This window comes from Acipenser ruthenus, chromosome 8 (assembly GCF_902713425.1).
Source record: "Acipenser ruthenus chromosome 8, fAciRut3.2 maternal haplotype, whole genome shotgun sequence".
Classification (NCBI taxonomy): Eukaryota; Metazoa; Chordata; class Actinopteri; order Acipenseriformes; family Acipenseridae; genus Acipenser; species Acipenser ruthenus.
In genome coordinates this window covers 63,304,696-63,316,065 of record NC_081196.1, presented here as the reverse complement: position 1 = coordinate 63,316,065, position 11,370 = coordinate 63,304,696, and the positions used below count along the sequence as shown (strand labels likewise).

General features: G+C 41.9%; 1 protein-coding gene across 2 annotated transcripts in view; it reads right to left on the bottom strand.

Annotated features, from left to right (window-relative positions):
- Positions 1-117: 117 nt before the first annotated feature.
- LOC117407275 (sodium/hydrogen exchanger 7-like) overlaps positions 118-11,370 on the bottom strand; it is a 41,050-nt gene continuing 29,797 nt past the window's right edge. The window contains exons 13-17 of one of the 2 annotated variants that reach the window (XM_059029462.1): positions 10,545-10,604; positions 8,759-8,822; positions 8,152-8,234; positions 5,696-5,801; positions 118-3,895 (exon numbers count right to left, since the gene is read on the bottom strand). In XM_059029462.1, the coding sequence (XP_058885445.1) occupies positions 3,656-3,895; positions 5,696-5,801; positions 8,152-8,234; positions 8,759-8,822; positions 10,545-10,604 (553 nt within the window). In that variant the 3' untranslated portion in view covers positions 118-3,655. The remainder of the gene's footprint in view (positions 3,896-5,695; positions 5,802-8,151; positions 8,235-8,758; positions 8,823-10,544; positions 10,605-11,370) is intronic. The other variant, XM_059029463.1, reaches the window with a different exon arrangement.

Here is an 11,370-nt window from a genome sequence, read left to right as displayed (position 1 = left end):
CAAAAGTATAATGAGGGATTGTCACGGGACACACCACAATCCCTGCAGTGGCCGAGAGAATTTTTAAAAATCACTCGACATTGAAATGTTCCCCCTCCCCCCAGTAAAATACCAGCGTGATGTACAGATTTTATTGACAGAGATATAACACATGCAGAACAACTCAAGGAAACAAGGAAAGTTGATCAGGAAGATTGAACTGCTATATTTACAGACGGACACGGTTTGTGACACACAGCACAGAAGAAGAAGAGGGCTCCTGGAATTGTTTGTTGGGAGAGGGGCTGGTGGTTCCCACATGAATACCAGACAATAAAACATTGTATAAAATCTATAGGCAGCTATGGACAAATTGATTGCACAGTCCTAAGCCCCCGTCTCGTTCTGAGGAGTTAGCCAACTCTACCCAAAGGACATTCCCCTTCTAAAAGATGGAATCCATTAGGTTGTGTATAGAAATGTACGACTGGCTCCAACAAGGTGGTGCTAGTGCAAGAGAAGAAGTTTCTACTAGCTATCTAAAACAACGATTGTAGTACAAGTGTATTATTATACACACGCAGTACAAGATCCATGACTGCTTAGCAATGTTAGCTCAGACTGCTGAAAACGAAGCCCTACCACGAAAGACAATTAAAACGACCACTGAACACAAGGGGGGCGACTGAGTTTCTATGAGAGAATAAAAATGAGCACTGACCACAAGGGGTTGAGGGACGGGACATTGAGTTTCTATGAGAGAATAAAAATGACCACTGACCACAAGGGGGGCCACCGAGTTTCTATGAGAGAATAAAAACGACCACTAAACACAAGGGGGGCCATTGAGTTTCTATGAGAGAATAAAAACGACCACTGAACACAAGGGGGGCCATTGAGTTTCTATGAGAGAATAAAAACGACCACTGAACACAAGGGGGCCATTGAGTTTCTATGAGAGAATAAAAACGACCACTGAACACAAGGGGGGCCATTGAGTTTCTATGAGAGAATAAAAACGACCACTGAACACAAGGGGGGCCATTGAGTTTCTATGAGAGAATAAAAACGACCACTGAACACAAGGGGGGCCACTGAGTTTCTATGAGAGAATAAAAACGACCACTGAACACAAGGGGGCCATTGAGTTTCTATGAGAGAATAAAAACGACCACTGAACACAAGGGGGCCATTGAGTTTCTATGAGAGAATAAAAACGACCACTGAACACAAGGGGGGCCATTGAGTTTCTATGAGAGAATAAAAACGACCACTGAACACAAGGGGGGCCACTGAGTTTCTATGAGAGAATAAAAATGAGCACTGAACACAAGGGGTGGGGGGACGGGACATTGAGTTTCTATGGTTTTTCAGCAGCACTGAATTTAACCACATTTCTAAGGCCCACATTTAAAAAAAAATATTCAACAATGAAAGTGATGTGTAACAGATAAATAAAATAATCTTTTGGAATTATTTTTGTCTCACAAAGCTCTAGTACTTTTAATAACCATGAATGTTAATAAAAATAAATCATTAAGGAGATGGAGATTATATAAAGACCGATTTCCAGAGATCCAAGTGGAAAAATATACCTACAGTATATCTTGTAAGGTAGTACTGATATTACTGGCAAATAGTGTTACAAAAACTGTCTCTTCTATTCATTCTATTATCTATAAGAATAAAACAACTTCATATTCCTGTTTACAGACATGAAGCAGACATAAAAAAAAAATCTAATATAAAATATCCTAATATTTGTGGAGCCCACTGTGTACAGATATTAGCAATCATACATTTCTACACACACATATACAAATTGAAATTCTTGTTAGTCGTAAGATACAGGTAACTCTCGTCCTCATTGTTTTACCTTCACTGATTATTAACATTATTAAAAACTTGGTTCAAAAGAAAAGCTGCTAGAACACGCTGCAATATAGGAGGACTAGACAGGATATTCATGTAACGGACTGTGCGAACGAGACACAATGACATCACAGTTGACTGCAGTCCAATTATAAAGTGCTTTAAGAGAGGACAGAACAACCACACAGGGATAGATTCTCAAACCTATTTACTCCAAGTCATCATTAGCGCAATTTTATCTGAAAAAACAGGCATTACAAATTTAAAACCAATCAGAAACAACTTGATTACTTTCAAAGTTGTATGATTAAAGTCTGACTTGATTATATCTGGTTTAGTAACTTCACTGGGTGCGTTTCTCCGTCCGGACGACTTGGGAGTGAATAGCTTTGAGAATGTTGTTTGTTTCAGATCGCTGTGGCTGCAGACTGCAGTGTGCAGCTGGGATTGCAATGCAGTGCTTGAGATGTTAAACCAGTTACACCCTGACTGCAGTGTGCAGCTGGGATTGCAATGCAGTGCTTGAGATGTTAAACCAGTTACACCCTAACTGCAGTGTGCAGCTGGGATTGCAATGCAGTGCTTGAGATGTTAAACCAGTTACACCCTGACTGCAGTGTGCAGCTGGGATTGCAATGCAGTGCTTGAGATGTTAAACCAGTTACACCCTGACTGCAGCGTGCAGCTGGGATTGCAATGCAGTGCTTGAGATGTTAAACCAGTTACACCCTGACTGCAGTCGAACTCAAGCACGCAGTAGACGTGCCAATTGCAGTGCATTGAGAAGTGTATTTAAACTGCAGTGGGTTTGTAAATGGGGAAGGCGAGTGCACAATAGCATTAGGCTTCCAAAGTCTCCACCCAACACAATAAGACGATGGCTTGGATTGACAAAGCTTAACCAAGATTTCTGCATGATCAATTGCTTCCCTTTGTATCTCGTGGTTGTTGCTGTTGCACAACAGAGCACTTGTTGCCTGGATGAAGCTTTATAGAATTGGGCCCACGCTTCTTGTATGCAGCGATGCGCTGATCAGGTTTATTAGACACAGAAACAGCTGCAAATTAGCCACAGACTTGTACTGTATTAATGCACACACACTGTACTAAACTTGCTGGGATAAAAGCAGGGTCAGAAGATGTCTGTGGTTCTTACATTCTGGAACATCCAATAATTGAGTTTCCGATAACAACATGATGTAATATTAGCCACAGCACTGGTTCCATTAAAAAGGGGGTTACATTAATGGGGTTTGCTTCATGCTTACATTGCAGAGCTTCCAGTTTGCTAGTAGAGATTAAGTGCAGTATGGCTCACAATGCAGCAGCTAGATGTTCCTCCTTTGAGGGGCTCAGTCTCTTTTTTTTTTTGGGCAGCAATGTAAAATAACAATGAGGACGGACTGACATCACAAATGCATTCTTCTGCTAGACACTTGAATGTAATGAAATGTGGATCTCTAGCTCAGTTAAACAGTTCCTCTTTGACTTCTAACCCACAGGAGCACATTCCTCAGCCGAGGCACAGCACTGAACTCATTTCATATACCCATGGGCGTTTCATCATTACTCTTATATTTTTTCAAACAAGTTGTCACAACAAGTCCAAGTACTGTATCTCCTTCACTGCTCAATACACATGTGCCATGGTCCTATCACATTAAGCTTGGTGGGAATGAAATGCTGCTGTTCTCTTACACCCTACCCTTTTCTAAAACAAGTTGAAAGTTTTTAACTGGCTGGGCCCAGTGTCCTTTATTTCTTCATTGTCAGGGGTAAGAGGCAGTAGTCCCTGCTGCTCAGCTCAAGCATGGTCCTCAATGGGAAACACCAGGCGAGTGCCTCGATGGATCAGCTCAGGGTCCCCCATCTCGAGCTCTCGCTCCAGAGCCTCTTCGGAGGTGCTCTTGGGTCTCGTGTCGGAGGAAGCAGAGTGGGATCCAGAGGCCCCATTGGCAGTAATGGCCGTGTCGCCGTACGCGAGCGTGAGGTCGCCGTCATTCAGTATCAGGTCAGAGTCTGTGCCCCTCAGCTGCTCCTGGTTCTGAAGACAAAGAGAGAGTGAGCAGTGAAGGGACGGGGTAGAACAGGGGGCGGGGACGGGGTAGAACAGGGTGCAGGGATAGGGTAGAACAGGGTGTGGGGATGGGGTAGAATGGGGGCAGGGACAGGGATGTGAGTGGTTATTCTCAACAGAAGTACCTGCATTCTAATTCTGCTAAGATAAAATGATTGTTTTCTGTTGTTTATTTATGCCATCTACTTCTTAAACACATTATACACAATTGTACAGCTATTCCCCTCCTCTACCCTGAGCCTGTGCTCCTGTCCCCATGGCGGCTCGCTGGCACACTGCTGCAGCAAGAGAGGAGTGGGCACCTTCTTCTCTGCTCTACTCTCACTGTAACAGAAACACACACATTGCCATGAGACTGGGCTTTAGTAACTTTACTAGATGTACGCATTTAAATTTCAGGTTCATGTATCAATAAGTACAACTTATTTGCTAATTTACAAAAAACATGAATAAAATACCTTAGTTTAAAAGATTAGTCTGTGCCTTGCCAGAGGCACTCTTGGTAGCCATTTCTGGTTTTTTTTGTAACCAACAGAAGATCTCCCTTTTCCACAGCTAGCCAGTCAGAAGTGATAGAGGTGGGACGTAAAACGCTCCCTAGGTCAGCTATCGGAAACTCATTCTCGAATGTCGATTGTGTGGATTGAGATTCGTTTTGTGACTGGTTCACGTGAAGCGATATGTTCTGAATCCACGCCTGTCATGTCTAAACTGTATTTAATCATTTGTTTTGTTTTATTGAGCTTCTTCAATATTGGATTTGGGTAGTTAGGATTGCAGGGGGACATTTAATAACCCAACCAACAAGACTGTATATGAAAGCATCGCTTCAACATTTCACCACGATAAATGAGTCCTGTACATGTCTTAAAAAAAACAAAAAAAAAAAAAAACTTTCCATTGGGGGCAGGTTACAGAGCAGTTAAGAAACTTTCCAACTCAGGAAATAATTTAATAGCTTCTCTGGTGCAGACAAATCATTTGACTAGACAGAATAAAAACCAGCACTGTTGTGCCACTATTTGAAAGGCAATCCCCACAAGTCCGGTTTGGTTTGTACCCCTTTTCCTAGCTCTACCTCTTACAGGAAAGCAGAGCTGCATCATTTAAAGCCACCAGACCTTCAGTATGTTTTGCTTTACTCTGGCTTCAGTAAGCCGTTTCTCAATACTGTACAGGAAAAGGAAGCGAGGGAGAGCCAAGTAACCATGCCAAAAATAACTATGAGTAGGCTTGAGGGCCCACTATGGGGAGAGTCTCATTAGATCCCTCAACATTCATGAAAACCTGTACTTCTCAAAACAATACAACTGTGTTGTACCAAACAGCAACACCAGAGTCACGTTTAAATAATTTTTTTTTTAAATTCGGAATCAGCAATTATGTTTCTCATTTTCTCCCCAATTTGGTAAGCCCAATTATTGTTTATTTCAACCAGGCTCACCGCTGCCACCCCCGCACTGACTCGGGAGAGACAAAGACAGACACACGCATCCTCCGAAACGTGTGCTTCTTTTCACTCTGCAGGCCCGCCATGCAGCCACCTCAGAGCTACAGTGTTGGAGGATCACGCAGCTCTGGGCAGCTTACAGGCAGGCCTGCAGGCGTGCGGTGAGCTGAGGACACTCTGGCTGACCTATGCTGTCACTGAATTTTAGTTTCTTTTAGTACTTCTAAAGATATTTTAGGGTGTATGCTTAGAGAAATATTAAGTATAACCCAAGCAGTTTTTGAATCTGCCGACACCCCTTTCATGACAACACTCACCTCGAAGGCCTGCGGACTGGTCAAGCACCGAGCTAGAGGCCCACAGCATCCCGGGAGAGTGGCAGTCAAAGGGGGGCCGCTGTGCGTCAAGATCGGCTTCAGGTAACTGAAATTCTACAATCAAGGACATGAACTTTTCAAAAAGGACAACGGAGACTCAGACGGAACTTAAAATAAACAGCCTGATAACGGGAAATGAAAGCACTTCAGTTACTTTGCTCTTCACGCCGGGTCGGACAGATTTTACACTCAGAAAAAAAAAAAAAAAAAATGCAGGAATTTGATTAAAAGAGACTTTAAAATAAAGGCTGGATGTATTAAACAAACAAACAGCAAGGAATTCTACTTCATTAGAAAACGGAGATAGAGATTTCCTTTCGGCCAATAACATGTTTCTAATCGCTAGTAAAGGATCTTGAATGTGAACTTTCAACCTATGCAGTCTATGTTCCAAATCCATCTGCAAAAATGCTCATTCTGGGCAATTGACCTTTTCCCCTAATTGAAATCCATGTTCTAGTACATACCCTCTGAATGCTGTCTTTCAAATCGTGTAGGCTAAAGACTCCTCTGTGTCTTACTGCGGATCTCTAAACCGTGGGTCCCACCAATAAAAACCATGCTAACTTTATTATTAGTGCAATGAGCTGCATGAAGCAGGGTTTAAGAAAAAACATGCTAACTTTCTTATTAGTGCAATGAGCTGCATGGAGCAGGGTTTAATAAAAACCATGCTAACTTTATTATTATCTTATATCTATATTATTTATTATCACTCTGCAATGTGCTTTTCTATTGTGTGCATCACTGCTGTAGCTTCACTCTCATCGCAATGCTCTTTTCTATTGTGTGCATCACCGTTGTAGCTTCACTCTCATTGCAATGCTCTTTTCTACTGTGTGCATCACTGCTGTAGCTTCACTCTCATCGCAATGCTCTTTTCTACTGTGTGCATCACTGTTGTAGCTTCACTCTCATTGCAATGTTCTTTTCTATTGTGTGCATCACTGTTGTAGCTTCACTCTCATTGCAATGTGCTTTTCTATTGTGTGCATCACTGTTGTAGCTTCACTCTCATCGCAATGCTCTTTTCTATTGTGTGCATCACCGTTGTAGCTTCACTCTCATTGCAATGCTCTTTTCTACTGTGTGCATCACTGCTGTAGCTTCACTCTCATCGCAATGCTCTTTTCTACTGTGTGCATCACTGTTGTAGCTTCACTCTCATTGCAATGTTCTTTTCTATTGTGTGCATCACTGCTGTAGCTTCACTCTCATCGCAATGCTCTTTTCTACTGTGTGCATCACTGCTGTAGCTTCACTCTCATCGCAATGCTCTTTTCTACTGTGTGCATCACTGTTGTAGCTTCACTCTCATTGCAATGTTCTTTTCTATTGTGTGCATCACTGTTGTAGCTTCACTCTCATTGCAATGCTCTTTTCTATTGTATGGTGTTTGCAATCATTCTCAGTGGCTCTGCTGCTCCAATATGGAGTTTTACCATGTTCTCTAAATCTCTAAAGTCTTTCCCAGTTTCTGAGCTTGTCTGTTGAATCTGAGTTGTTCTTGCAAGGGCCTCATTGTACTTACTGAAACAAACCTGGGGCAGATTGGTTTCCATCACTGTGTGGGCGGGCTCCATACTTCAAAAGAGACACAAAAAGAGCTCCCTCTGTGGGTTTTGATTTGCAGAGCCAGCTCAGTCACACAAGACAGTCTCTGCAGTGCTACATGCTTGATCTGTTCATATTAAAATCCCTTATTACACGCAACACGCTTCACGGCACGACGGGCAAAACCTTATAAGAGATGGGCAAGTGTTATACAGAGAGGTACATTGTCTTGTCACGGTCACAAAGACCTTTTAGTCTTGAGTGCAGTTTCACTTGATGGTGTAATGAAGTAGATTCCTTATCATTAATTTCCAGGTACTTTAGATGAAAGGTTCCAGCTAACATCACGACACTAGAAATGTTGAGTGATATTCATGAATATGTATCTACAGTCTACCTTCATGAACAAGCATGCCAGGATCATACAAATACAACATTTAAAAAAAGTAGATCACCAAAAAATAAATATTATTAAAAAAGAGTCATTTAGCAGATGCTTTTATCCAAAGCGACTTCCAGAGACTAGGGAGTGAACTATGCATCACAACTGCTGCTGCAGAGTCCCTCACAATGGGCATCAGTGCAATGGTATTATGCTTCCCCTATTAACTTTGAGGAGCATCCAGGAGGCAGATGGAGAATAATGACCTACTAGAGAATCGTAAAGAAAACACCCAATTGGATTTACAACCGGTAATAAATTAAATAGTTAGAAAATGTAGATTGTATAAAAACAAACGTTATTTAAGCAGGAACATAAAGCAACACACAGTGGCAGGACATTTGAAGCAATTAGTAATTAATAGCAATTATATTCTCTGATAAATAAAACAAAAGGATACTTGTGGTCAAAGCTGTACCACAATCTGAAAAGCCAGGCACTTTCTTGCTTGGTTTTGCTTCCACCTTCGGGTTGAGAACCGTCCTTTAGATAGAAAAAAATAAATAAATAAATAAATAAAAAACACATATATGTTACTTGAGGAGAACACATTGACACACCTTTAACACCAGTGTTTCAGCTGAACACCTAGGATGCAGCCTGCATAGCACATTGGGCCTGCCACTGAGAATGAGGCAACAGCTCAGATGAACTCTGCAGTTTAAATAGCTGCACACTGTGTGGCCAGGAAGTCACACCTTTCAGCCTACAAGGTGTCGTTCTCGAATATGAAGAGAGACTTTTTACAGATCGAGTGATTGAAAACACCACCCCAGAGGCGAAATCTCTGCAAATGAGGTTGTTCAAATGGGGGTAGATGATGTCTTCTCTGCTAGACAAAAAAAAAAAAAAACTGATTGGCAACGATTTTCGAATTAAAAGCAATAGTGTGTTGTTTTATTAAACTTTGATTGAAGTTTTGCACAATGCAGCGGATGATTTCTGGGTTTGCTGTTAAACGGGATGGGGTGGTGGGAGACTGATGGAGGAGGAGAAGCTGAACTCACCCCTTGCAGCACTTGGAAGCTGTCACCGCAGCCCTGAAGATCCTGGTCAGGATCCACACCAACTCTATAAAAGAAAACACAAAGAATAAGGATTGTGAAGAGACTGCTCATCTGCTCTGTGTGTTAGTGCAGCGCGGTCACGAAGCAGTGCTTTCCATTCCTCCACTGCACTTGCAACAGCAGAAACACCAAAGCTTTTCACAGCACAGTATTCTGCAGCTATTCTGCTCAGCAAGCAAATTGGAGAAGAACATCATGGAGAGTTAATGACTATGACGAAGTACAACCAATCATCAGTTAGCCTTAAACACAGGATGCAGACAGAAGTGTTTCTATATAACCACTAAACAGGATATAGACAGAATATCATGAAGCGGTTCTATAGAATCTGAAGGGGAGTGGGTGGGGGATGTGGTTTGTCTCTGAAATGAAGTTATGACATTTGGTGTTATTTTTTCCGGCTCAGAAGTATAAAATGTACAACCAAAAAACTTACTGATTGGCACTGCTTTAGAACTAAGCTCAGCCGCTACTAAGATGGTGTCTCCCAGCGGGTTGAAATCAGAAACAAAGAGAGGGTGGGCCGCTCTACACGCAGGAGTTTCACTTCTTAAAGAAAATAAGTTCTGTTTCTGAGGTTTGCCGACATCTCTCTGGATTTGCAGTTCTGAAAGTGTCATGGTTTAGGAAGGTGCCCTATTATCATAAACACAACAACACAACTTCCCATGCTGTACAGACACACAGGGGTGTACAATACCAAAAGAGGGACCCCTAGCTTCCAAACTATAACTGTGCCGTGTTTTAAACACAGCCAGCTGACTTCACATATTTAAGAGTGTGTTCACAGGAAGAAATGAGCAGACAGGACCAATCAGTGCACTTGCAAACCAAGAAGCAAAAACGTGCTCAGGAAAAACAGACAAACAAACCAGGTGGAGATGTGCCCCCATTTACCACAGACCCTTGTGTTCCAGTGCACAGGACGGGGTCTCCCCTGATAAGATCGGGGGCCGGGCCCCTGTTACGAATGTTCCGGTATTTGAAACTGAATCACACACACAAAGGGTTAAAGAGGTGCTCGGGCAAATTGCTCCGACAGAAAAAACAAACCCTTAAGCCTAATTCAGACACTGCACCAGGAAACGTAAGGAGACAGGCTCGATAAAATAAACAATTCGGAGGTCACAGTAATTATTCTCGGTGCAAATCGCTGTAACAATTTATTTTTATTTATTTATTTTATGTGCTGTTTAAGAATGAGGCCTGTAAATGTTCCTTTCAGTTAAATGGCTCTGGTTTAAAAGGGGAACCCAATCATTCTATTTTTCCCATACAACGGGATGAAGATGTTGCACTCCCTCACAGTTTTGCCTTTCAATTGAAATGGCTGGCTGCTATGTACTGTATTTTATTGGTGATCATCTCCCCAACTTCTCTCAGCAGAGAAACATGACAAATGGCAGGAATTTGGAAAATGGAATATTTTTTAAAAGGGCACTTCACATTTAATAGCATGTTCTCATATAGCCAGAAACAAACTATCTTTTGCTTTCTTTCCTTAGCACAAGTACTGCAGTGCAGGAAACCAACGTTTCATGTGTGTTGCGATTGTGATCTTATCAGGGTTTAACCTCCACAGAAAACAAAGACCCCGCCCCTTGACGTGTGAGGCAGCAGACAGAAGCAGATAAAACACGACGCGATTCAGAAAGCAGGGCGCCAGCTCGGAGTGGAGCGGGGTTAGAACAGGGCCGCACTGAGACAGCGAGAGACAGAGCTTCACCTGAAGTATCTCCACTGTCCAGCGGGCTCCTCCTCCTGTGATGCGGTAGGGTCACCAACGCTGGTACAGTACGAAAAGGCTGGTTTAGAACAAACTCAAAAAGAAATACAAGGGCAACATGACAATGCACAATTGATTTTAAAACCGAGAGATGGACTTCACTGAGGTGCGAATTGAGGCCACCCATGCACACATATCTCATGTTCATTTTTGGTTGCTTTGAGCAATGGAAGCATCTCACATTTAATTGCACAAATCTAAAGTATTTTTTTTTTCTGGGAGGTCTGGAAAACAGAAAACCAAAAGGCAGAGAGGAGTTAGAGAAGCCACATGTCAGTGTTCCTTTGAGAACCATTGTGTTTATACTATGTATATCGAATGTGGAACTGAAAAGGCACAGGGAATATGCACAGGGAATACATGGTGTGTCGACAATTGTGGTTTCATTCTATAAGAATTCAAATAAGTGAAATACAAGCGGTCAGGATCCAAATCGCCTACAATCCAAGTTTATGTGTGTATAAATGTATAAATGTATATATATATATATATATTATATATATATATATATATAAATAAATAAATAAATAAATAAATAAATAAATAAAATAATCTCCATACTGGTTTTGTACAGTATTTCTCACTCTACTTGTTCTTGCATTGAGTTAGAGGTGGGTTTTAAACCTGCAGTTTACACATTGCCACTGAAAAGCCCTGGACTGAGATAAAGGGAAGCATGGGGTTCACACTGAAGTGCAAAGCCTTCCCAAGCCCAGCAGGGATGGCTGTGTTGTTAATTGCTGTGCCAGAAAGAGGAAAAGACCTG